This window comes from Nansenia antarctica (genome assembly GCF_963989245.1).
Source record: "Nansenia antarctica genome assembly, chromosome: 6".
NCBI lineage: Eukaryota > Metazoa > Chordata > Actinopteri > Argentiniformes > Microstomatidae > Nansenia > Nansenia antarctica.
The window spans coordinates 43,564,520-43,592,180 of record NC_137676.1 but is presented as its reverse complement, the minus strand read 5'-3'; the positions used below and the strand labels follow the sequence as shown (position 1 = coordinate 43,592,180).

The 27,661-nt window shown below is 40.4% G+C and overlaps 1 protein-coding gene across 1 annotated transcript in view; it reads left to right on the top strand.

The window, feature by feature from the left end:
- Positions 1–643: 643 nt before the first annotated feature.
- rtel1 (regulator of telomere elongation helicase 1) overlaps positions 644–27,661 on the top strand; it is a gene marked incomplete at its 3' end in the record, with an annotated part of 31,349 nt that continues 4,331 nt past the window's right edge. The window contains exons 1-23 of the mRNA XM_080534519.1: positions 644–719; positions 1,482–1,566; positions 2,512–2,577; positions 4,079–4,232; positions 4,478–4,516; positions 4,772–4,844; positions 5,152–5,249; positions 5,522–5,577; positions 9,450–9,515; positions 9,640–9,721; positions 10,060–10,192; positions 10,565–10,678; positions 13,134–13,174; positions 13,533–13,618; positions 13,903–13,980; positions 14,701–14,778; positions 19,280–19,426; positions 19,510–19,625; positions 19,899–20,022; positions 22,060–22,234; positions 23,256–23,413; positions 26,100–26,195; positions 27,416–27,629. Coding sequence (XP_080390645.1) covers positions 1,537–1,566; positions 2,512–2,577; positions 4,079–4,232; positions 4,478–4,516; positions 4,772–4,844; positions 5,152–5,249; positions 5,522–5,577; positions 9,450–9,515; positions 9,640–9,721; positions 10,060–10,192; positions 10,565–10,678; positions 13,134–13,174; positions 13,533–13,618; positions 13,903–13,980; positions 14,701–14,778; positions 19,280–19,426; positions 19,510–19,625; positions 19,899–20,022; positions 22,060–22,234; positions 23,256–23,413; positions 26,100–26,195; positions 27,416–27,629 — 2,224 coding nt within the window. The 5' untranslated portion in view covers positions 644–719; positions 1,482–1,536. The remainder of the gene's footprint in view (positions 720–1,481; positions 1,567–2,511; positions 2,578–4,078; positions 4,233–4,477; positions 4,517–4,771; positions 4,845–5,151; positions 5,250–5,521; positions 5,578–9,449; positions 9,516–9,639; positions 9,722–10,059; positions 10,193–10,564; positions 10,679–13,133; positions 13,175–13,532; positions 13,619–13,902; positions 13,981–14,700; positions 14,779–19,279; positions 19,427–19,509; positions 19,626–19,898; positions 20,023–22,059; positions 22,235–23,255; positions 23,414–26,099; positions 26,196–27,415; positions 27,630–27,661) is intronic.

The window sequence follows — 27,661 nt, the reverse complement described above, 5'->3', positions numbered from 1 at the left end:
AATCTACTGCGCAGTTAAACTGATGAGAGACATTGGGCTGACACTGCTAGTCCAGATATCAGTGGTGAAGCTGAAGGCCGAAATGTCCTGCAACAGGCTGTTGATGTGCTTTTTCACTAGTCATGCAGCTCTAGTAATAACGTTGCACCGTTTTCCTACTCCTCGCAGATTTCTACTCCCCTTCGTGTGAATGCGTATTCGCTTCTTTTTGAGAAATTATGCTCACAAACTTTGTGGCCATTTCTAGCTAGTAACAGAGTAGCTTGTAGTTGCTTTCTAACGTGTTTAGAACGTGTTTTTCTTCATTTTTTTCCCATACCAAACTGTATATTTATTTCAGATACTCTAGTGGAAGATATTTTAATTTCCAGTGAAGTAGCCGCCATCTTGTCATTTGTCTTCTTCCCGCCCCTTCATCCCTTTGATTGGTTTCTTGGGTCAAAGAACTACTATATCTTACTACATTTGGCCGATGAGACGGAGGGGAGTAGGAATCTGTGGGGGAGTAAAGTGGTATCGGGCGGATGTATTGGGGTCGTTTTATGAGTACGAGTATGAGTACTTGAGCATGGTATTGGATACGAGTACGAGTACTGGTATCAGTATCGGTGCAACCCCAGTGAATAGTTTTCATTTTCTCCAGAGAACTGCACTGATAAAGACCTGACGGACGCCATTCTAGATGTAGAAGATCTAGTGAAAGCTGGTAACAAGAAAAGGTATATAGTATGATTCCTATCTTCTTTTCCCTCAGACAAACCCATCTTAGCTACTAACAGGTACACTTAGCGTTGTTTGTGGAGGCCATGTTAGAATATTAATGTCTCTGGAGCGTTGAACTTGTGAGTGTAGGCGATGCTGGCTGATGCTGCCAGATAAGGCTTTGAATTATAACAGAAGCCATCAGCTATATCAGCCTACTGGATTCCCTCTGTAGTGACACCCACACTAGCTGTTTATGCGAACCAGGGAAGAAGTATTGTTTATTTATTTGAATGGAAATTCAGATAAGCAGTGAATGAATTTAAGGACTAGAAGCAACCTTTTGGTTGTGAGATTTATGCATTACTCAACCACGGTTGTTACTTACCTTTCTTTTTGGACCGGAATATTTTAACTCATGGATGGTGACTTAATTTATTTATTATTTGAAATAAATGAAGTCACCACCGACAAATGAGCTTAAATATTCCGGTCCAATTTATTTAAATGTTTCATAATCAAAGTCTGAACATTTGAGCGGTTGCCGAATGGTTCTCCCTTTCACCAGCTGCCATCACAATTGTAGACCTAGCTCTTGGCACAGTTCTATTAAAATGGATATCATTCTGAATCTACTCACATTTTCTCCCTGTCACATTATTCTTTTTTTCTTGAAATCACATAGACAAGCTCATTTTGGAGACTTTGTGGTAAATGCATTGGTTCCCTGGAGCATCCATTTTGTTTGTTTTTAACTCACACTTTATTTTTTCCTCTAGGATTTGTCCATACTACCTCTCACGCTCCCTCAAAAAGCAGGCAGACATCATATTCATGCCTTACAACTACCTCCTGGACCCAAAGGTAAGCCCCCACCAGACCTCCAATAGCGTCTTTTCGACAGTGGTGCCGGTGTGTGCCAAGACTTACTAGCAGCCAGTATGATCTCAAGTTTGTTTACATTCTGCAGTTCATAAGATGGCAAACTATAGTGGAGACAGTGACTAGCAACACCTGTCAAATAGCCTGTGGTTACTGGTTACCCATCAGGTTCTGGTGACATGGAAGCACTTTGTGAAAATTCTATGTCGGGCTAATCTGTAAATCTTAGATTTGAGTGGCACAAACATTGCTCCCTTAAAACGTAGCAATTTGTTATCACATGAGAGAACTCAAAGACCATATTATACTTTATATTTAATGCTCTCATGTACAGTTTGGATAAAACTTTACATTACTGCCATGTAGTAACACTGTAATATCTGACACAACAACACGGTTTTCATATGTTGTTGTTACATACTGATTAGGTAATTGCATGGTTGGTATATTGAAAATGCATAATTACTACTGTATGAAGCAGCATGTTTAATACAATGTTGTGAATATTAGAATATGTGAATAATGAGTTATATGAGTTACTACATATACTGTAGGTAGAGGGAAAAGTTATTATGAAGTGTGACTGGGTTAAATGGGCTGACAAAACTAATCCCTTATTGCACTGGGTTTTTAACTGTTGCAATGTCATAATGTTTCATGCAGTTGCTTTGTAAACCTCTACATGTATTTATGCTGTGTCATGCCATTTGAAAGAGTCTGTAAGTGATGGCCTGTGGGAGCTCCTGACATACTTGGAGCATGCAAGAGTTTTTACATTAGGTATCCGTTAAACCTTCTAGACTTCTTTTAGAGTGTTTTGATGATGATACAGAGGTGCAAGAGGTGTTGTAAAGTTGATTTACTTTTCTGATAGTGTGATTCTATTTTGGAATTAAAGACTTTCATCAGATACATTTCTTCCCTCAGAGTCGCAGAGCCCATAACATCGAGCTGGAAGGGGCAGTGGTCATTTTTGACGAAGCTCACAATGTGGTAAGGGAACTGCAGTTCTTTGATTTATTCATGAGTGATGGAGGGCATAGATAATTGATGTTTCCCATCCCCCCCCCCCCCCCACACACACACACCTAATCCACCATTTGAATCCTCTAATAAATTTAGTTGTCTTATCTTTAAGATATGAAACATACAGCCTCTCATGAAGGAAAATTGATGGGTATACTTCAAGAGAGACCCTACTACTACTCCTCCCTACAACCCTAAATATGTTTCTCCTGAAAGTGAACTTACAGGTTGGAGAGAAATGTGGACTGAGCAGCTTTTGTATTTTGCACACTGCAAACCATTCAGGGTTCAACCAAGAGAGACTCTTTCTCCCCACTATTTGGTACGATCTAAAAAACCCACCCCGGCACCCCTCCAGTCAGCTTCAGTATACCATTCCTGAGCTAGCCTTCCGTGAGAGCGTGAGAACAACCTGCTCTCCTCTGGGGGTTACGCAACCTCGCAACTGTCTGCTCTTACCATGCACTCTCTACTGCACTGCAGTGAGTGTGTTCCCTGCTGTAGACGGCTACCGGAGCAGAGAGGCGAAGGAACACAGGACGAGGTGTAAGTCACGCGAGGCTGCTGCCTCTCCGTGTTACCATCACACTTGGTCATTCTCCTGGAACTAAATATGAGCCCCTGACTTACAAGTGAGCCCCTACAATAACGCAGAGCCATCAGATATTGACTAAAAGACTGCCTCCTCATGGTTCTAAAAACAGTTGTATTTTTCATTCAGCTGTGTAGTATAATTGTAGACCTATTTAGCTTAGTTTGTAGTTTGTCATAGACTGCCTCAAACCAGATTTGCAAAATATACATGCATAATACAGTACACGGAAGACACAAGAATGATGTTAAAAAGCCAACAAAACACAGAAAAAGTATCTGCATTCACTGTGCATGTTTTCAGCTATTCCCCCACCTACTAACACAAGCTGGAATAGTCCCCCAGCTTCCAATCCGTTTTCTTTGTCTGAACATTTGTTTTATTTATATCCTCACTTTCATTTCAGGCACACTAGTTTGTCTCCCTCCCCCTCCCATTCCATCAGGAGTTTGCAGATATTACTACTTTGGGAACAATCTGGAAAGCTGCCAAATGCTGACTGAGTGGCTGTCTTCAAGCCCACCACAACTCTGATGGGCTACTGCAGGGGCTATATATCATACAACCCATGGCATCAGTAACATTCTAACTAACCAACTCACTAACATGGCAGTGTATGAAGTTGCTGCTCTGGTCCATCCTGAGAATTAGATTATTTACAGAGGAGGGGTGGGCTCTGATCTCAAGCTATTTAGCAGTGGTGTAATGCTGAAAGGATTCATGATTTATGCTCCCAACGATGCACACTAGCTTTAAAGTGGCTCATGAACATTTCTGACAACATATCCTTGTGATTTAATATCCTTGTCATTGTTCCATTGAGTCACAGGCTCACAGACAATGTTGCTTCCCCTCTGACCACTCAAATGTTCACAGGAGAAGATGTGTGAGGAGTCAACATCCTTTGACCTCACCCCCTATGACCTAGCATCAGCCATCGACGCTGTAGACAAACTCCTGGTGGAGCAGGCCAAAAACGGTGACCAAGGAGACGTCACAGAGGACTTCAATGTAGAATCCTTAAACTCAGGTCAGAATAACAGTACACAATTTGAATGATAAAACATCACATGTGCAAGAACTAAGATACGCTTTTACCATAATATATTTCTAGAACACTTACTGTTACATTGTTTGACTATTTGCATTCTACTTCCACTGTTAGAGAGGTCATGATTTGTTTCTTTGTTGAAAATATTGGATTTGTCACTTGTGCTTTGCTGCCTGTTGCTGAACACTTCAGGAGTGTGGTGGTGATGTATTTTTTTATTTCAGGTTTGAAATTGGACATAACCACCATTGCCAAAATAAAACGTAAGTGGATTTGTCTTGACATTGTTGAAACCTTTGCCTTTTGAGATGTATGAATCAAAATGGAGTTTGAAATTGAATGATGCTCTTATTGAGTATGTACATTGATACTGTATATTTAACAACCAAATACCTATCAAGCACAAGAGGCAAGTACATTTCATCCATACTGCATGTGCATTATATCAGAGATAAACTTTTTTATATATTTACATTCCAACTCTTTTGTTCACCTTCCACATGACTGTTGAAATACAGAGATACTTCTGGATCTGGAAGCTGCCGTTGATTCCTATGAGGTACCGGATAAGGGCATCACTAAGCCTGGAAGGTGTGTGCTGCTGGACTTAGTTATTAATAGTTATGTTTCAATGGATTTGCTAACAGATATGGCTGTACTGTAATGGGTGTCAACCCCAGAAATTATAAATGAGGGTAAAGCACTTTTACAGTTCAAGAAAAAACATTGCATTGCATTGTAGAATGTGTTACAAAGCGTCTGTAAAGGTAGATTGTTATATGACATAGCCACGATATAGCGGGGTGACTTTTTTTTCACATGGCTATCATGTAAATCATGTAAATTTGTACCTTTTAAGAAAATCAAAACTCCTTGTTATTTACTCTCTCTCTCTCAGCTTCATATACGAGTTGTTCCAGAGGGCTCACCTCACGTTCGACACCAAGACAGCAGTCTTTGATGCCCTGGAGCAGATCACTGGATACTTGTCTGGGAGTGAGTCCTTCTGTTCTTAATTGTTTACATCCTTCATTCATCCATATATGATTTATCCACGTTTATGACTCTTGTTGGTTTGTTTCTGGTGTCATTTACCCATATAGAACTTCTTCCAACATCATCTTTCATTTTTCAAATACCTGTTTCGTTTAGTTAATTGCTGCTGATTGTTCTGACTGTGTGTTGCATGCTCATACTGTTGTGTGTTGTTAATAATATCTTCAGTGATGGTATGTGAAACCGCTTAATGTTTTTTTGTTTTTTTACAGAATCTGGCATATTCTTGAACACAACTGGGTTACAGAAATTGGCTGATATAATTCAGGTAAAACCTTTTGCGACAGGAATAACAACAATAGCTATTTTTGATGAGCCCTCAAGTTAAGTGCAATCCTGGGATATCTTAGTGGACTGATGAATGCAATAGCTTGGGACTGTTATGATTGATTACGAACTCACCCTAAGGAAGACTACAATTGAGCAGAAACTTTAGTGAATAAATATCACAGATTGTGATCGATTACTAAACTAGTTTTAAGTGTCAATGTTTAAGTGTCAATTCTTGCTGGAATGTAGTTATCCAATCCCTTAAAAATAAGCACATTGAAATGGACCTTAACATTTATTATGGAATTATATGCAGATTTTGATTGCACAAATATTTTCTCATTTATTTTATGTATTAGTTTATTTAAATACAAAGTTTCATTAATTAGACAAAGATTCCACATACATACTTCCACAAAACAGGACATGATGCTGACCAAGACTAATAATACAAACTAACTGCCAAGGCAAATGTATTTGTATAGAACATATTCATACAAATGAATGTAGACTCACAGTGTTTTACATTAAACATGAGATAATATAATACTATAACAATTAAACAGTGACAAATTAAAATGGGTCAAACTTATAAAATTAAAAGCTGAACAAACGAAACAAGATACAGTAACAATTTTAAATGTTCAGGTTTATAATCAATGAATAAAAACAAATCAGTCAGTTAAAAAAAAGCCTACCCTAAGCCTAACTCTTTAAAATATACTAAATTAAATGCAGAACAGAACATAAAGGCCAATGCACACGGCGTGCGATTTTTGTCGCCGGACAAAATTCGATTTTGAAGTTTGAATGGAAGTCTATGAGAAAATCTCATCCCAATGCACACGGCCCCGATTTTAATCGCACTGCGAAAATTTGATTCCATTCGTTTTGAATGGGACAAAGCACACGGCGTGCGAGTTTTGTCGCACTGTCAAATGTTGTCAAAGTTTATGGTGCGACGGATTATTGCATCACAATGGGACAATTGGGAAAACTTCAACTAAATTAATTGAGTCACTCATAACGGGGAGAGAGACTGGAGCATACATTTTTGACTGTCTCCTTTTTTGAAGAGAAGTTAAAGGCTGAAGGTCTGACCCAAAAGGTCTGATACAGTACATAGACCTACGGTACATGAAGGGTTTATGATGTACAACATTATCATTTCATTTTCATATCATATATTTCAAATACATACTGGACACAACGGATAATGGATGCCATTTGGTAAACCTCATCTTCTTTTCAGTGTGCCAGGCACATCATTCATTAATCCGTGGCACAGCTGTCATTAGCAATTTCTCGCCTTTTCGCTAATTGCATGACGACATCAATGACCTATTTTAAAACATATTTTTAACTCTCCAAAACAATGTGTGACTTTGCAAGGCAGGATAGGGTGAAACAGAAAAGGAATCAGAGACATGTAAACATATTTTGTTTCTTGACTGTGTTTCTATGACGTGCTGAAGGTTGAAGGCTATCGTAAATCTTTGAACAAGTAACGTTATTTATACCGTACTTATAATATATACTATACTATATATATTATATTAGTTTACTATATATTACTATATATATTATAATAGTTTACTCATCTACGATATAGTTTTGGGCTGCACGGGGTTGCCAGATTTCTAATCTAGCACGACTGAATGACCAGCCAAATTATACACATGTTGTATAGACACTGTCCACTGAAAACCGGACATCTGGCAACCCAAAATGTATATTTACTCTACTGTACGTAGGCTACGTGTATGTAAAAATGGATGACAAAAAGCTCATCACGTTTATTCAGTGCCATAGGGAGCTATACGACCCCAGCTATGAGAGGTATAAGGACACAAATAAAAGAGACCAATCATGGAGAGCAATATCTCTTGCTATTGGATGCTCTGGTAAGTTAGCTAAGTAGCTACTTCAGATAACTAATGTTAGCGTGCAGCTCTCACTCAGACTAGCTAAGTAGCTAGAACAGAACATAAGTCTTCAGCATATTTTTGAAAATTGATACAGATAGGCCTGGTCTAACCTTTTGTGACAGAAAGTTCCAGTGTTTTGCTGCATAGAGAGCGAATGCTGCCTCTCCACTTTAAGTGCTCACTCTAGCAACTGTTAAAAGGCCAGCCTCAGATGATCTTAGGGATCTAGCTGGTTCACACGGCACTAATATGTTTGAGATGTATTTTGGCCCTACACCATTCAGAGATTTGTAGACCAGAAGCATGATTTTACAATCTATTCTGTGAGATACTGGGAGCCAGTGTAATGATCTAAGAACAGAAGAAATGTGATCAAACTTCCTAGTTTTAGTCAGGACTCTTGCAGTAGCATTTTAAATAAGTTGTAATTGTGCCTGTTTGGAGAGTCCTGAAAAAAGGCCATTGCAGTAGTCTTTTAGACTACTACTAGATATAAAAGTGTAGATATGTTTTTCAAGACCAACTGCCATAATAAACAAACAATCTTATAAAAGAAATAAGCCTGGATTTTCCTTTAGTGACGTTGATGGAATACCCCCCAGGGAAGGACAAAAACATAAACTAAACAAACAAAAAGAAACAAACATACATCACATACAGTGGCGTACCGCAAAATCCCGAGGCCCCCCCGCAAGGTGGCGGCGGGGGCCCTTTCGCAACGGAGGTAAAAAAAAAAAAAAAACTTGCGTTTTTTAGAGGCCGATGCGTTATTGACGTTGCGAAATTTCGCAATATGCACTCTACATTCTAAATGCTTGACTTGTAAAAACAAAAGGTACAAACAAGTGAGAGCAATAACTAAAACCAAATGGTAGACTACATCAGTAGAATGTATTATAAGTAGAAAAGTACAAGCTTTATTTCTTTTAACAAAGTGTGATGTGCACAGCAGTGCGATATCTGTAAATATACAAGCTGTAGACTCTCCGCTAAGGGTTGCCAGATGGGATTGAGAATTTCCAACCTAACCAATCTAAAAACTTCTAAATCCACCAAAAACCAGCCCATCTGGCAACCCTGTCTCCGCCTCATCAGAGTCTACTTGTTGCGTAAAATTGGCCAGGGTTTGTCAAATCCTTTGTTGGACATCTTGTTTCTTAAGTCCTGGTATATTGTGGCATTTCTTTACTGTTTGCCATCTGGTCTAGGAATACCCAGGGAGACGCAGACAGCAGAAGTAGAATAGAATAGTAGAATAGAAAAAGAAACAGCTATATATAGCCTAACCATGCTGAATGATGTACCTGTATGATGCACTGACAGCCTGTGACTGTGAACCTGGCCGGACCCTGCCCTTCTGCCTGAGTTTGAGTATGATGCTGCCCAAATAAATGTTATTGTTTAGTGCTGTACGCTGTCGTGGTATTATATTGTGTGAATTATCATCTGTATGTTGTTTTTCTTTCACTCGACTAACCGCCGAGATAATACTTGAGACATGTACTTCCGTAAACATAAATTTTTTATTTGATTTTTTTACAATATCGGACCGACAGTCCCACATATAGCGGCTATAATGTCCGAATAGAGAATCTACCACCACCTAAAGAATGCTTATTGTACTTTGTATTGTATTTTCGCTTGCTCATTTTCCTTGTGTCTCGCTGCCTACGTGTGACGTCAAAGTCATGTTGCTATTGGATACGGCTAACTATGTATATATATTTTAATATAGGCCTATATATTAAAATTAAGGTTGACACAATGAAGGGCCACTTATTTTCTTTGTTTTATATTTTTTTAAATTATAAAAAATAAAAATAAAATAAAATGTTGATCCAATGTTAGGGGGCCCCCTAGTGGCTGGGGCCCCCCCGCGGTGCGTCGCTTGCGGGCCCGTCCGCTACGCCACTGATCACATACCTTCTCTTTCTCTCTCTAGCTGGTGTTCTATACACAAGAGGGCAGCACAGGAGCACACATGAAGTCAAACACCACTCAATTCAAGGTTTGCCTGAGCACTGGAATGTCCTGTATATGGCACAGATTGCATTATGTTGGCTGAGAAGAGAAACAGAAACATTTCCTTTGTACTGCATCTGTTTAGTTTCTATATATATTGTCTGTAACAGGTTCATATCCATCGAGACACCAGTCATTACAAGAAAAAACAAAACACTGATGTGTGGTCTGCTTCATCCTCAAAAAAACAAGGTAATGCTGACAGGATCTGGCAGCAACATAAGCTGAAATCTGTATTTGATATTGCTCATAGCTCTACCCAGCTTGGGTTACATAGTCCTCATATATTGTGGGCTTCAGACACACACATATTCCATTGAAACCAGTCCAAATCTGTTTCATGTGCACATGCATGCTCATTGCATCCATTTTGACATGTTTGGACCTGCAATGTGAGATTATGTCATGCAGAGAGAGAATTTAAATAATATGTTATTTTTGTTCCGCTTTCGGATCCCAGCTGGATTGTCGTGATTCCCTTTGGTTACCGTTGTTGTGTGTGTCTTTGTTGTGTTTATTTGTTAATCCAGGAAATGTCCTGAGTTACTGGTGTTTCTCACCTGGGTTCAGCATGCAGGAACTTGTGCGACAGGGCGTGCGCAGCATCATTCTCACCAGTGGAACTCTTTCCCCCCTAACCTCCTTCACCTCTGAAATGCAGATGTGAGTATCTACACCCCTATGCCTCACCATTTCCATTGTCCTTTTTATTATTATTATTGTTTTAGATTGGTGGGAAAAAAACTCACAAAACATGTTTTTTGCACTCTACCTTGTTACGCAAGTTAACATTATTAGATATTCTTATATCTACTTTTGTGTTTTCACTACATTTTACTGTAGGGACTTTCTTGTCCATAGCAACTAACAGTCAGCACCTTTTGTTTTTAAATGGTAAGCCAAACAATTACAAAGCAAATGCACAAGCGATGGTGTTTTTCTGTCATACCAGCTTGACCATCTTAGAGAAATTTTTCGTTTGTTTTTCTGTTTTCTTGTTGGGGGTTTATTTCCTCTGCCCACTTGCTTCCACAGTCCCTTCCCTGTGTGCCTAGAGAACCCCCATGTGATTCAGCGTGATCAGATCTTCGTCTGCATCATTGATCGTGGGCCAGATAGTGTGCAGCTGAGCTCAGCCTTTGACAGGAGGTAGGCCTCATTAATGCTAATGGTACCCTCCTTGTCAGCCTTGCACACATGACCCTGGTTGTCAAAGAAACAAAGACAAATAAATAGCTCAAGAAACATTGGATCACCATGACAACAAAATTTCCCCATGACAACAAAATTTCCCCATTGGGGACAATAAAGGTTTTCAATCAATCAATCAATGTGAGTGCCAAGCTTCGTTATTAGTAGGGGTTTGCTTTTTTCATCCAACCAATGAAAAAGTATTAATTGGCCATGAATATAATAGTTAATAATAATACGCTTTATTTATATAGCCACTTTCATACATATGAATGCAGCTCAAAGGTGCTGTACAAGACTAACATTAACTCAAGTTGAAGTTTCAAGTTGAGATGTCTTCTGTAATAGTTGATGACAGCACCAGCATTTAGTCTTCTGTAATAGTTGATGATCCCACCCTTATAGGTCAAAGATAAACCCAATGGTTTCACTTCACCTTTGGTAGCATTACAGATTTCTTACACAAACACAAAAAACACCATCTATTGTATCAATTTAAGCAAATCAGTCTCTTTCTCTTGGATTTTGCAGGTGCAAACCCAGCTAACGAAAACATATCTTGAGAATGTCTCTGTGGCATCACTTTAATTCCTCAGGATGTTAGATGAAGGTTCTTGTAGAAATTCCCCAGTTCTGGTTGAAATTCCCTTGCGACAACATGATGTCATACCAGATGTACTAATGACTAACTCAGTCCAAGCTCTAGAAATCTAATGTTGTTATTTGACTATCCAATATGATGTAAAAGTGATAGATCATATAGGCTAATAGTAGGGGTGGGAGTAAGTTACATTTGTGCAAGTCACAAGCAAGTCTCAAGTCTTAACCTTCATGTCTCAAGCAAGTCCCAAGTTACTGTGGTGAGGAGTCAAGAAAGTCAACTCATTGCTCAGGGCAAACAAGTCACAAGTCAAGTCATATGGAATTCTAATAATCTACACCAGTTTCCACATTTAAATCAGTTAAGAGACAGTGGAAGAGGTGGGAGTAAGACACACAAGTGCAAGTCACAAGCAAGTCTCAAGTGTTAACCTTCAAGTCTCAAGCAAGTCCCAAGTTACTGTGGTGAGAATCAAGCAAGTCAAATCGAGTCATTGCTCAGATCAAGCAAGTCAAGTCGAGTCATTGCTCAGATCAAGCAAGTCAAGTCGAGTCATTGCTCAGATCAAGCAAATCACAAGTCAAGTCATAAGAAATGCTGATGATCTACCCCAGTTTCCACATTTAAATCAGTTAATAGACAGTGGACATGAAAAGTTGAGATGTATTTATTTACATGTTGACATTTTATGGCAGTCAATAACAAGCCTCCTAAATGAACAAAAATAATAGTGTATAAACAACAAGAACGACAAAATATATAGCCTAAAATGTAATTGCTGACATTACTAAACAACATTACATGAAACTATTCAAGTATAATGGTTTTAGTATGCCACTAAATTTAGTTAGTATTTATACTCACAGTACTAAACATTAGGCTACATTAAACCATGAAAACGTTTTTAAATTTGTGTCAAACATTAACTGACTTTTATGGGACATGCTATTCATCTTGTCCTGTCCATATCCACACTAGCTTAGCGGCAAGCTGGTAGCGATCTTGCTGCCTAGACACATGAATAGCCACTTATGTGCTGCATTTGCATTTTTAAAAATTTGATATTACTTTGTCGCTCAATTGTGAACGTGAACACACTAGGGGTGGGCATCGACGATCGATAATTGATCGATAAGGATAATTTTTTTTGTTTGTTTTTGTGATCGACCAAATGTTTTATTTTGTGATCGACCAAGATCCTTATCGATCAATTATCGATCGTCGATGCCCACCCCTAGAACACACGTTCAACAGGTGCACTTGATGCAGCGATTGCCTTAACTCTTACCGCCACCTTGAACAAAACAAAAACATTACATAGCTTAAACTTAACGCATTCAAGTAGCCTACCTTTCTTTGTGGGTTTTGTAGTGATGGATGAAGTTGGATGTTGTGGTGGTCGTGTCACTGATTTTTGAGCTGCAGACTTTGCATACCGCTGTTCTCTTCTTACTACCGTCATCGACAAAATAATCCTCGAATCCAAATGTAATTATGGTCATGGACATGATGGCTGCCTCGTCCATTGGCCTCTACTGGTTTGCTGCGTCCAATAGGTTGCCAGGTAACAGGCGAAGTGCATTGCACTAGAAATGGCCCAATCGTGTTTCAAAAACAAAATATAACTTCTGAATATGTAGAAAAAGTACAAATATTTAATTAAAGAGTCATCTGGCTTATGTCATGAATGCCAAGTCAAGTCGAGTCTTTTATCAATGTTAGTCAAGCAAGTCTCAAGTCCTCAAGTCATGTGACTGGAGTCCCCTATTTCTGGTAGATTCATTAATAAGATCTTCTCTCTGTGTTTCAAAGGTTTGTCCCTGAAAACATGGCATCTTTAGGAAACACTGTTGGTAAGAAAAAATACCCTGCAAATTACCATGGGTGCTCTATCCTTAACTCTTACCTCATTGCAATACTGTACAAGAGAATAGCTAATTAATATGTATTGTTAGTACTGTAGTGTTATGTCTTTGTCATCATCAATGACATTGTGTTTCGTCAACAGATTGTGTTTTAATAATAATAATAATAACTTTAATTTATATTAATTTATAAGGACGTTTTGTCTACCGCAACTTATTGCGACTTTGTCGTAGTCACTACTACACATATATTCTAGAATTGTATGCGGTGCTGTAATATTCCTAGCTCCTTGGCAAGATGTGGCAAACACAACATAATTCTACGATTCTCCATTACCCTCCTCAGTGAATCTGAGCCGCGTGGTCCCTCATGGTGTGCTGGTCTTTTTCCCCTCTTACCCGGTGATGGATAAGACCCTGGAGTTCTGGAGGGTGAGTGCAGGTCAAGGCTGAGGTCATCATTTTTAGGAAATTATGTATATGTATATTATGTATATTATGACTATGTATTGAAATTCAACCTATGGGTCCAGAATTGCCCATTGTTAATGATGAAGGATTTTTTTTTCTTCAAATGTAATCACAATTAATAATTTCAAGCATTGCTAACCTCAACCTGTATATAAGGGCTACCTTTCTTCATGCAAGTAATTTCTGGCCCAGGATGGGAGACCGCTGGCCTTACATGCTTTATACTGTACCTGCTGTGCCCCCAGGCAAATGGACATGCCGACCGCATTGAGAATATGAAGCCCATGTTTGTGGAGCCACGGGGGAAGGGCACCTTTACAGAGGTCAGTGGCCTACCATGAGGTACATACCCTGCTTTGGGCTGTTTGGGTGCTACTCTTCTGTACAATGTTAACCATGTACTGATTGAGTTGTTAAATCTAACTCCAACGTTGAAATTTCAAATCTCGATGTCAGTGACATAATTAAAAGATTATTCTCATATATAGAGTTACTTCCAGGCAACGAGAGACATATACTGTACTATTCAGAGCTTCTGATGTATTTGTCTAACTGTGTGACTCTGATCTTGCTTATAAGCAAGTCCTAATTAAACGTCTCTGTTAAATTGATCAGTTAAAGCTAAAATGATTGATACGGTAACGCTACCATCTTTAAAGGAGTCATAATATGCTTTTTTTCAACAACTTAATATAGGTCACTTGGGTCCCCAAAACATGTAATTTAAGTTTAGCTGAAAATATCACTTAGATTTGAATCTAAAGGCATTCTAGCATGCTTCTTCTATACCCCTCTGTTCCAGTCCTTTTCTTGACGGGCTGTTTTTGTGTTTTATTGGTTGTGACCAAAACTCATTGTATATACTCTACATTTTTGGGCTATTAACAGCAAATATGTTTGCCTCGCATGTATGTAGGCTCCAACTTTGGAGGGATACACAAACCTTTACAGTGGAAATAGTTTGACCCTGATGTGTTCATTCCCTAAAATGCTGTAATACTTGATCTACAAACTAATCCTGCACACATTTTTCCCTTTGTTAGGTCATCAATGGCTATTATGACAAAGTCAACGACTCAAAATCTAAAGGAGGCAGCTTCTTTGCAGTTTGTCGGGGAAAGGTAAGGTCTATTTGTTTGTCATGTTCAGTCTACTGTACTTCTATCCAATACCATATCAGCCAGTCTGGCCTCATGGCTTTGTGGCACAACATGCATCACTTTTCCAAAAGGTCACTGGAAAACATCGATTTTTGTTTACATTGCTGGATAGTTGTGTAATTTCTTCCACAGTAACACAATAGTTTGCACTGAGATGAAATATAGAGATCTGAAGGTTGACGTCTTTTGGAGAGGGTACTTTATTCTGTCTTACAAAGAAATTATGTTTCAGGCAAGCAGGTTATCTCTCTCTGGGAGGCTCATCTCCAAGAGAATATACAGTTAGGTCCATATTTGGAGACAGACAGATCTTTTTTTTATTTTAGCTGTTTACCAAAACATTTCACAAGTCACAATTATATAATGAATATGGGCTTAAAGTGAAGACTAAGCTTTAGGGTAAGGGTATTCACATCCAAATTGAAGGAAGGGTTTAGGAATTACAGCGCTTTAATATGTAGCTCCCTCTTTTTCAAGTAACCAAAAGTAATTGGACAATTGACTCAAAAGCTGTTGGGCCAGTGTGGGCTATTTCTTCATAATTTCTTTATCAATTAAGCAGGTAAAAAGGTCTGAGTTGATTCCAAGTGTGGTGTTTGCATTTTGAAGCTGTTGCTGTATATGCACATGCGGTCAACGGCGCTCTCAATGAAACAGGCCATCCGTAGGCCGCAAAAACAACCATAAAACTCCATCAGAGAGATGGCGGGTACATTAGGCGTGAACAAATTAACAGTTTGGTTCATTCTGAGAAAGAAAGAATGCACTGGTGAGCTCGGCACCACAAAAAGGTCTGGACGTCCATGGAAGACAACAGTGTTGGATGATCACAGGATCCTTTACATGGTAAAGAAAAACCCCTTCACAACATCCAGCCAAGTGAAGAACAGTCTCCAGGAGGTAGGCATATCATTATCCAAGTGTACCATAAAGGGATGACTTCACACAAACAAATACAGAGGGTTCACCACAAGGTGCAAGCCATTTATAAGCCTCAAGAATAGAAAGGCCAGATTAGACTTTTCCAAAAAACATCTAAGGGTGTGTTCTCACTAGAACATTTGCTTCACTTGGAATCGGAGTTGAGGATAAAATTTGCTTTGCTCTGCGTCGTTTGGAGCTGTGAGAATGCGCATTTGAAGTCACTCCCGGAGCAAACAACCAACGGATGCTCCGCTTGAAAAGGGTGGTTTCGCCCCGGTTAGAAATGACGCATCGAGGCTGTCCATAGGAAAACAACAGCGCATGTGTGTTGATCTGGATAAGAGCGGGACGAACGGGCAATTTAAAAATGTTCAACTACCACGTCTGTTGCTTCGATTGCGTATGTTACTTTGTTTACATAAAGGGCTGTGAGAACGCAAATCAGAGAAATAATTTATGCAACAATGTTGCAAACTCATCCACTTGCTCCGGGTCCTGATTCGGACTTTCATGTGAGAACATGACCTAAAAAAGCCAGCCCAGTTCTGTACTCTGAACAGTATTCTTTGGACAGATGAAACTAAGATCAACCTGTACCAGAATGATGGGAAGAAAAAAGTATAGAGAAGGCTTGGAAGGGCTCATGATCCGATGCATGGCTTCCAATGGCACTGGATCACTATTGATGATGTGACAGAAGACGGAAGCAGATGGATGAATTAGGGATATACTGTCTGCTCAGATTCAGACAAATTCAGCAAAGTTGATCGGAAGGCGCTTCACAATACAGATGGACAATGACCCAAAACATACCACGTAAGCAACGCAGGAGTTTTTTTAAGGCAAAGAAGTGGAATATTCTGCAATGGCCGAGTCAATCACCTGATCTCAACCCGATCGAGCATGCATTTCACTTGCTGAAGACAAAACTTAAGGCAGAAAGACCCACGAACAAACAACAACTGAAACTGTGGTAAAGGCCTGGCAAAGCATCACAAAGGAGAATGCCCAGGTGATGTCCATGGGTTCCAGACCTCAGGCAGTCATTGCCTGCAAAGGATTCTCGACAAAGTGTTAAAAATGTACATTTTATGATTGTTAATTTGTCCAATTACCGTACATTTGAGCTCCTGAAAATAGGGGACTGTGTATAAAAATGGTTGCAATTCCTAATCGTTTCATGCAATATTTTTCAACCCAACCAAATTATGGAAATTTCACTGTCCAAATATTTCTGGACCTAGCTGTATAGACTTGCAATGGAATCTGGGCTTGGTGGCCACAGGTCATAGTCCCCCTACTCTCTTTCCCTAGAAACTGGTGTTATTTAGTCTCTCTGCATTGTGTTTGAATTGATAGGTTGCTACCTAAAAATAAAAAAAAGTGAGGGGCACATAGAATACTTGGCCAATTCCAACAACATCTCTGGAAAAAAGCAGGATGCAGCCATCTTTGTTTGAAATAGCAAATTAGTTAATATTCTAAGCAGCAACACAGCTACCCAAAACAGTAATTTATGGCATGGCAAATGTAGGATTCAACCAACGATCATTCCCAAAAATATATTTTTTTGTAGTAAGAAAAATATTGTGCATTGTCTAAAACACCAACACAATTGTGTACCTTTGAGGTTATCCAGGCACAAAGGTCCAGTTCAGTGTTTCCTCTATATGCATTTATTGGTGGCGGGCCGCCAAGAAATAATTTCCTCCGCCACTAATTGATTCAGACAGTCCACTTTGATTCAGGCTGCGCAGAAAGGCAGCGAGTTATTATGACCGGAGAACAGAAAAAAAGCAGATTGAAGCTAGATTTAGGCCGCTTCCAGACCAACATTTCGTTACGATTTAGGGCGTAGTTATTTACAATATGTTACAATGTTGCAATTAACCTCGTCGTTTGTGTTCGCACTGCAATCGAGACTGAATCAGATAGCGAGGCGATGCGCTTTCAAAACAGTTTTGTGATTGGTCCGAATGTGTGTGTGTGTGTAATGCGCGTTCCGCATGTTCCGCTGCAGCTGTAGGATATATTGGTATTTGATCACCTTGTAGGAGTGACGGCAATAACAGGACGATCTAGTCGTTTTGCCGGTAGAAAAACAATCATGTGCGCTTTATTCTCACTCTCTTCATGCGTACTGACAACAGCATTCATTCATCTCCGTCCCACTTATATCACGTCATATCACCCGCTAAGCAGCATGGGTGATGTAGTAAACATAAACATATAACAGTGCTTTATACAAAGCTGGAACGCCGTGAATTATGAATACTTTGCTCGCTAACGAGCGGTCACTACAACCTTCTATATAAAATCACCTGCTCGGCTTTAATGACTTAACCGCTATTTAAGAAATTATAATTGTTGCCACCCTGTAGTTTTTGGTGAAACTTCGTCTTTGTTTTGAGCGCCAGTGCGCGTTTTATGCGCGTGCACGCAGAAAAAAAAAAGCGCGACAGATAGCCGCTCCGCCACTAATGTGAAAAATCCTGGAGGAAACACTGCAGTTCATACCTATTGGCGCTTTTCCACTACCGTACCGTACCGCGTGAGCCCGGTTTGTTTTGCTTTCTCCACTGCCAACCGAGCCGGTCCGATTTAGCTACACTTTGGAAGTGATAGAGAAAGGTACTTTTTACCTGGCTGTGTGTGACGTGTGACGCTGCAGACCGTTGATTGGTCACAACATCGTCATCCCATGTTCATAGAGTTCACCGCTAACCACCATTTTTAAATACCACAACAGATTTCGCTCTCGGAAAATGTCATTTACTTTTTCCCTAATTACTTATTAATAAAGATTAGAACAATTATGATAACCATCGTATTATCGTAGTTTAATGTCATTTCAATGCATCATAGAACTTTTATTTACAACAAGCATAACAAAAGAATCGCTATTATGGTAGATTTCCGTGTTGCTCCCTTTCACACATTGTCGGCGATTCCCTGGTTGCGCGATCTAACTAGAACTACTAGATGTACTAGAGCTGAAAGCGGCAAGTAACAGGCACGTAACATCCATATGCTGTATAAATAAATATATTTGACTACCAGCAAGACACCGGAGCACTCGTATCTATAACAAACGCGGAGATTGTATGAGCCCCGGCGTCAGTCCAATGGAAGCGTCAAGCACAGCCTTTACGTAGAAATACATTGCTCCCTGTCTAACGTTATATATCTAACGTTACATGTTTTAAGGCTGATCTGTGCATAATAGTGCTGCATTTTGACATAATTCTTATTGCATTTCCCCCTGTTGAGCTGTATAGCGGCACTTATTAAAGTGAAGTGCTCTTATGACACTTAACTCCTCCTACTGTCCCTGATCGCTCCAGGTCTGTTGTGTATAATGGAGAAGCGTATCCTACCCGTACCACACCGCACTTTCAAATGCGTGCCGTTCCGAGCCGTACCGGTCTGGTCAATGGAAAAGTGCCGATATGTGAACCTGCATAATCAGATGTACCATTGTCTGTCTATCCTACCCAATACGAGGGGTATTCATCTTAATTTGTTGCCTGTATGCTAGGCCAGTGAGGGCCTGGATTTTGCTGACACTTATGGCAGAGGAGTCATCATCACAGGCCTCCCCTTCCCTCCCAGGATGGACCCACGGGTTATCCTGAAGATGCAGTACCTGGATGAAATGTGTAGGAAGAGGATCCCTGGAGTGAAGGTGAGGAAGTTTCCTTACTGTTCATATGGGAAATGTTGTGTGTACGTGTTGTGTGTCCATCCACAAATCCAACTCTGTTTCAGCACCTGTCAGGGCAGGATTGGTACCGGCAGCAGGCATCGAGGGCAGTGAACCAGGCCATAGGCAGAGTTATCCGCCACAAAGAGGATTATGGAGCCATCTTCCTGTGTGACCACAGGTCTGAGGCGTGTCTATTAAAAACATTTCATTCAACTAAGTATGTTTTACATACTGACTGTTAATCCTACATTTTATATAAGAATGACACTGCAATAACCCATATAATAGAAGAGAAATAATGGTCTAATCTATTTTACCACCCAATACATTTGCCATTGTGATAGGCTGCGTGACAACCAATAAGGTGAGACTGCCATGCCTTTTACCTTTATCACATGTGATCTTGCAATAGCTAGTCTAAATAGTCTATTATTGCCTCTGTCTCCTCCAGGTTTAAAAGCACAGACGCTCGCGCCCAACTCCCCTCGTGGGTGCGCCCCTACGTACGCACTTACGACAACTTTGGGAATGTGGTCCGTGACGTAGCCCAGTTCTTCAGAGTGGCGCAGAAACTAGTACGTTGTTAAGACATGCATTCCTGGTGTAATATCAACACAGTTTCGGTATCGGTGGAATGTTTGGCATAGCAGGCATATTTGGAAACAGGAATTAACATAATAATAATAATAATTCATTACATTTATATAGCGCTTTTCCGAGGCTCAAAGACGCTGACAATATAGGAGATACGGAAAACACAAAAACAACAAGTAACATGGGACACAGAGTCAGCGAACGGGGAGGGTGGGGGTGGTAGGGACAGGGGAGGTGGTTAGGGGTAGGGGAGGCTGTATGGATATCAGGGGGGTGGCAGGGTTAGGGGAGATGGGTAGGGGTAGGGGAGGTTGTATGCGTGTCCAGGGGGGGGGCCGGGGTGGCCGGGATGGGGGAGATGGCTAGGGGTAGGGGAGGCTGTAGGCATGGGAGAACAGGTAGGTTTTGAGGTGGGATTTAAAAGTGAGGAGTGAGGGTGAGTCTCTGAGTGGTTGAGGGAGAGAGTTCCAGAGGCGGGGTGCAGCTCGTGAAAAGGCACGGTGACCGAAGCCTTTGAGTTTTGAGGGTGGGACAGTGAGGGGAACAATGGATGAGGATCGGAGGGTACAGGTAGGGCGGTGGGGGAGAAGGAGGTCAGTCAGGTAAGGGGGGGCCAGGCTATGGAGGGCTTTGTATGTGAGGATGAGGACTTTGAATTGGATACGTTCTTTGATGGGGAGCCAGTGGAGAGAGTGGAGGACAGGAGTGATGTGGTCACGGGAGCGGGTGTTTGAGAGGAGGCGTGCAGCAGAGTACACCTTACATACACCTTAGTTTACATACACCATAGCCAAATACATTTAAACTCAGTTTTTCCACAATTCTTAACATGTAATCTTAGTAAACATTCCCTGTCTTCGGTCAGTTAGGACCACTACTTTATTTTAAGAATGTGAAATGTCATATTAATAGTAGAGAGAAGTATTTATTTCAGTTTTTGTTTCTTTCATCACATTCCCAGAGGGTCAGAAGTTTACATACACTTTGTTAGTATTTGGTAGCATTGCCTTTAAATTGTTTAACTTGGGTCATATGTTTCAGGTAGCCTTCCACAAGCTGGTGGTAGAATTTTGGCCCATTCCTCCTGACAGAACTGGTGTAACTGAGTTTGTAGGCCTCCTTGCTAGCACACACTTTTTCTGTTCTGCCCACAAATTGTCTATAGGATTGAGGTCAGGGCTTTGTGATGGCCACTGTAGTACCTTGACTTTGTTCTTAAGTAATTTTGCCACAACTTTGGAAGTATGCTTGGAGTCGCTGTCCATTTGAAGACCCATTTATGACCAAGCTTTAACTTCCTGGCTGATGTCTTGAGATGTTGCTTCAATATATCCACATAATTTTCCTTCCTCATGATACCATCTATTTTGTGAAGTGCATCAGTCCCTCCTGCAGCAAAGCACCCCCACATCATGATTCTGTCTGTGCTTCACAGTTGGGATGGTGTTCTTCCGCTTGCAAGCCCCTGCCCCTTTTTCCTCCAAAAAGGAGTGGTCATTATGGCCAAACAGTTCAATTTGTGTTGTCAAGCAAAGAAGCACTGAGTTTGAAGGTAGACCTTAAAATACATCCACAGGTACACCTCAAATTATATAAATTAGCCTATCAAATCATTTTCTCCCAAGCTGTTCCAAAGGCACAGTCAACTTAGTGTATGTAAACTTCTGACCCACAGGAGTTGTGATATAGTAAATTATAAGCGCAATAATCTGTCTGTAAACAATTGTTGGAAACATTACTTGTGTCATGCACAAAGTAGATGTCCTAAGTGCCAAAACTATAGTTTGTTAACATTAAATCTGTAGAGTGGTTAAAAAACACGTTTTAATGACTTCAACCTAAGTGTATGTAAACTTCAGATTTCCTATATCTTTCCTTAGAATTTAGAGTAGATCTCTCTTGATGAGGAATATTGTTATTCCTTGTCTTAGAGTTCTGCCCAATGAATTGGAGATGTGTTTCATCTTATGCTGAAACCTGACCTTGACTTGTGATCTGGATGTGTTTAAATGTGACAGAGGCCCCCTCCGCAGAAGGCCCCAGAAGGAAACTGTGGGACTGTGCGCTCTATAGATTCCCAGTGTGCCAATGCTGGACCCTGTCACTCTTCTCAGAGCAGAACCCAGGGCTCCCCTGCCCAGAAAGCCAAGGTGCTGGACTCCCATGTGCCTAGCCTCAAAAGGCGGCGGCTAAGTGAGTATCACCTAATGATCTAATATACACATCATGATTATGATACTGCTATGGGGTCAATCACTCCCTTATGTGACACATCTTTATATGGTGACTGTATAAATTAAGTCATTCATGAGATGCATAGGCCTCCAGTAAGTGCAACTGAAACCTTTGTGGACATAGTTTCATTGACACTAATGAATGATTTACATGTTTTTTAGATACAGTAAAGTGTAGTCAAGACTTCAAGTCATCAAGTCTCAAAACTAGGGATGCACCAAAGGTTCGGCCACCGAATGGAATTGACCGAATAATAGCAAAAAAAGCACATTCGGTATTCGGCCGAATGTGTGAAAAGACCGAATGTTAACTGCCGAATAGTAGCAGGGTTTTTCCTGCATAGAGAATTATGAGGCGGCCGTCTCCGTCATGTTTCTTGCCGCCTCCAGCTCTCGACAAAACAAAATGGTCGTATTTTCTACAAGCGTTGCACTCGGTGGATTTCTGTCATTTCTAACTGCAATTGCGGGATTACTCCGACGTGGTAGCAGGAGCGCTATTTAACCCCAACCCTGGTGACGCTGTACTGCAAATCAGCTTAGCTTTAGCTTTTAGCTATTGTCAACAATAGGTTTTGGACTGACATGGTACTACTGTCATTATCAAGGACTGTAGCACCCTATAATGTAATAATTTCTTGATAATGTAATAACGCCTGATAATGTTATAAAATGTCCACTTAACTCCATCGAAAATGTAATAAAACCCAATAATGTAATAATTTACCAATAATGTCATAAAATAACCTGACTGATATTGTAATAACATTTTTACTGATAATGTAATGCCTTATTACATTATTGGGAATTTATTACACTTTCAGGTGGGTCATTTTCTTTTTAAACTGATAATGTAATACTATGTTCATTTTCAATTTTCACCATTTTGTTCTACTGCTAAGTGTCTACGCAACGTAGTTCTCTTTATGTCATACAGTATGTATCTTTGCAAATGACGATTATGTCCCCTCTGGTCTCAGATGAGCACGGTGGCAGCGATGGCATGGCCAGGATCTGTATAGAATATGAGACAGAGATGGAGGCGAGCCGGAGGAGACCAGCTGGCCTGCTGGACGCCTTAGAGCACAGTGACCGACGCAATGGAGAGGAAGATGAGGCTCTAGCAGGCGAAGAAAGGGTATGGTTATACATTCAATGGAAGCTTGTACACTGTAGGGCTGCCACAAACGATTATTTTCATAGTCGACTAGTCACCGATTATTTTAACGATTAGTCGACTAATCGGATCATAAATTACAGCTTATCGCACAATTACTCAATCGCTCTTATTTAGCTATCATCTTCTAAATCAGCTTCTAAATGTAGCTTGAAGTTGTTAGTTGTTGTTGTAGGCATGTGCTAACTAAAAATAAAGACAATTAAAATGATTGTTCACTCAAAAATAGATATTTTAATGAACTTTAATGAATGATTTATTTCTGGCATCACTTGCATGTAATGTAATGTAAAGAGTAGTAGAGGGTGCAAACTGCTGAGTAAAATGAGGTAGGCTAGGCACTAGGCAACCAAAAGAATACAAAAACAAAAATAAATACTTGTACAGAGTACAAAAGTGTTGCTTTGCTTCACTCATCTCATAGTAGAACGCGCCTTCTTAGCACTGTAACGTTAAAGACAAAATTTTTAGCTATTTGATAAGTATCGCTTTGATGACAACGTAAAATAATGTAAGAAGGCTTTTAACGTAACGATATCGTTAGCCAATAACAAGCTAACTAGCTTACCGAGACGAGCCATCGTCTTCCTCGTCATCTGCCACAACGTGCTTCCTTTTTAGATGCTCGCGCATCATAGACGTGCTGCCATGATAAGCGAGTTCAGCTTTGCAAATTTTACATTTTACATTCTTTTTTTCAACGTTGTGGTTGAAATGCTCCCACACTTTAGAGGTACGAGGACAGGAAGACATTTCTCTGTTTGTTTTTCCGGGGAAGTCATGTGTGCCCCGGATGACCGACACTGCGCATGTACATCAAAGACACTGGGAGACGCTAGCCAGTGGCAGCTTCAGGGAAGAAAAACGAATGCTTATCGAATGAAATGAATGGTCTTTATTGTCATTGATATAGTACAGGTACCAAACAACGACATTTGGGAGGGGGGGCTCCCCTGGTGCTAGGCAAAAAAAAACACTTATTTCAGCTCCAAAAAAACATGCGACTACGGCGATTACCAAATATGTCGGCGACGATTTTGGTAGTCGACGTCGTCGTGACTAGTCGACTAATCGTGGCAGCCTTAGTACACTGTCACACTATAATCGAGCGGGCCAGTTTGTACTAGCTTCAGAAAAATGTAAAGCCAAGAGCTCCAATGGTGACTATTTCCGGCTTGCTCAAAAGTAGTGATACTTTTTATTTTATTTTTATACGCTGAAAGACAGTGTACACTGTGTAATAGCATCCAGGAAATTACTTACAGTATTTGTGCTAGTTAGTCAGGGTCTTCAGACCAATTGCATTGATGCAACCCCAATTTTTGCGACATCAATGAACACACATCTGAAATGATGACATTATTATTTGGTAAATATGTAGCCATAAGGGGTACTTTCTGACACAGTACATATCTCAGTAAATTCACCACCATTTGTCACTACCTTGTACTAAATGATGCACTGTGGTACCTACGGTTGCAAAGGGTGAGAAACTTTCCAGTAACATTCCGGAATTTTTCCACAGGAAGTTAAGCCCGGGAATTTTGCTTAAATTCATCACAAAAGTTAGCTTATAACAGTGAACCTTTTTGTGGGATACACATAAGGCAATTCTAGGTCTTGTCGCATATTTTGGTTAAACTATCCTCAATTCAATGGAATTACAATGCACTCTTCCATTACATGTACAGCCGATTCTCAAGATCTTGCACACTAATGAGATGCTATTGAGCCCACACTACTACACTGTCTGAGCCAAGGACTATATGATGAAGTTAGTGTTAGGATGGATCATTGGGGATCATTCAGTGTTCTCTTTTTCATCCCATATGAGGGGTCAACTCATTTAATTAAAGTTCAATTCATAACAAATTATCAATCGTTTTCAATTATATCTAATTATGATATGGTAAAAGGTTTATGTTTCTGTCTCCATATGATATGGTAAATCTATCCAATGTAAAAAACATTACTTAAATGCTATTAATATTAATTCCCACATATTCCTGTTAATTCCCACATATTCCTGTTAATTCCCACAGAAGGTTTCCACCTCTGAATATTCCCCAAAATGTGCATTCCTAGTGGTGCTTGAGTCAGTGAATCTAAAAGGATAGGGTTATGAGAACCTCAAAGTGTCTCTTTTTTTTGGAGTGTGGCAGTCCCACTCCTATACTACTTATACTGATAGAGATAGTGAAGAAAAACAGGAAAGTAAGTGAGGGTATGTCAGCAGGGCATGGATCAGATTTGAGTCATGGAATGATGGTGACCAGTGACCCATCATGGAATGATGGGTCACTGTGTGCTATGGTGCTTCTCTCTCTTTATCTCTGTTATTGCTGTTTTATGAAACCCATCATTCCATGATGCTTTAAAGTTTAAACAAACATTGGTTAATCATTAAGCAAGAATGGAAAAAGGGCACACTGACATGTTGATGTTCTCTTACGTCCCATTCTCTTACGAAAAAGAAAAAACACAAGACGATGAAATCATCAGTTTCTGTCCTGTACTGTGGTCCTGTGAGAAAAGCAAATGCTGTGATACTGTTTTCTAGTCTCAATATGGTATTGAGTTGGTCACTGTTGCAATAGTTGCTTGTGATTACAAACACATTGTCTTATCATGTTTCCATTTTCTTTAGGCCAACCGCTTATCCACGTTGTCTCTACAATATGACAAACGCGTGGATGACGAATTGCGGGGAGGAAAACGTAAAATCAAACTAGTCCAAGAGCGGGTATGTGTATATTCAAAGTTGACATCAAGGTGAATATATTTTGATGAATGTGTTGGACCCCTCTTCTCTTTTTTCTTTATCTTCCATTGACTACACTGTTTTCTGACTCAATAGCAGAGTTTTGAGGAACAAGAAGTTGCAAACAGGCTCAGCATAGCCACATGCCACATGCCACCGTTTATGGTGGCGACATGCTGACTAATTTAACTGACTAATTTTGATTTATTATGAGTTGCAACATTCATGCTTAGCGGTCTCTTCTCCTAACTTTGTCTTTCAAATCACTCAGTCTGTTCATCTTATACAGCACCTTCGGAAAGTATTCAGACCCCTTCACTTTTTCCACATTTTGTTGTGTTATAGACTCAATTTAAAATGGATTAAATTAAAAGAATTTGCCATCAGTCCACACACAATACCCCAGAAACAAAACAAATCAAATCAAATGTTATTTGTATAGCGCATTTCTCACAAGATGTGACTTAATGCGCTTCACATGATGACAGAGCTGCAAGCAGGCAAAGGTAAAAAACCTGTACACTGTGTAGCCAGGAGAATTCCCTTGCAGCCCTCTACTCATAGAGCGACTGCTACCAGTTTGCCTACCAGCACACAGCAGCGGCCCCCAAACCCCCCCCCCCGGGAGGCCCCAGCCGCCCCACACACCCAACCCGCCCCACCACCAGCATACCCAGCCCAGCCAACCAAGAACAGACCATAATAGCCCCGCACCAGGCTAGCCAAGCAGTTGCCTCAGCGGCGGAACAGACCAAGCACGCGAGGCGGCCGGGGGGCCCCGAGGAGAGGCCCGAGGACCACCGGCGCATAGCATGCAAGCAAGGGCAAACCACCTGTACACCGTGTAGAAAATGTATTCGAAAACACTTTCACTTTTTTTCATTTATTAAAATGTAAATACAGAAATACCTACATAAGTATTCAGACCCTTTGCTTTGACACTGTTAAAATGCAAGGATAATAGTTGGAATTAATATCATTGTTTTTGTAGGGTCTCTGATTTACATTTTCACCTTGTCTTTCTGGGGTTTTGTGTGTGGATTGATGGCAAATTCTTAATTTAATTTAATCCATTTTAAATTGAGTCTAACACAACAAAATGGGGAAAAAGTGAAGGGGTCTGAATACATTCCGAAGGCACTGTAGATATGACACACTCATACATGACACAATGATAAACAATGTCTCTCTCGACCCTCAAGAAAACCACCCCCCTTCCTGATGTGTCTGAGGAGAACAAGGCGGGAAAAGCCAAGACGTTCCTGGCGGAGATGAAGAGGACTTTGAGTCAGGTGAATTTCCAGCGAATCATGCAGGCCCTTCAGACGTACAAGAGGACGGACAGTCTGGATGAGCTGATGGCTGAAGCAGCAGGCCTCTTCACTGAGGACACCAACACACACAGCCTGCTCAGAGGTGCGGGACACAACCCATACATGCTTACATTG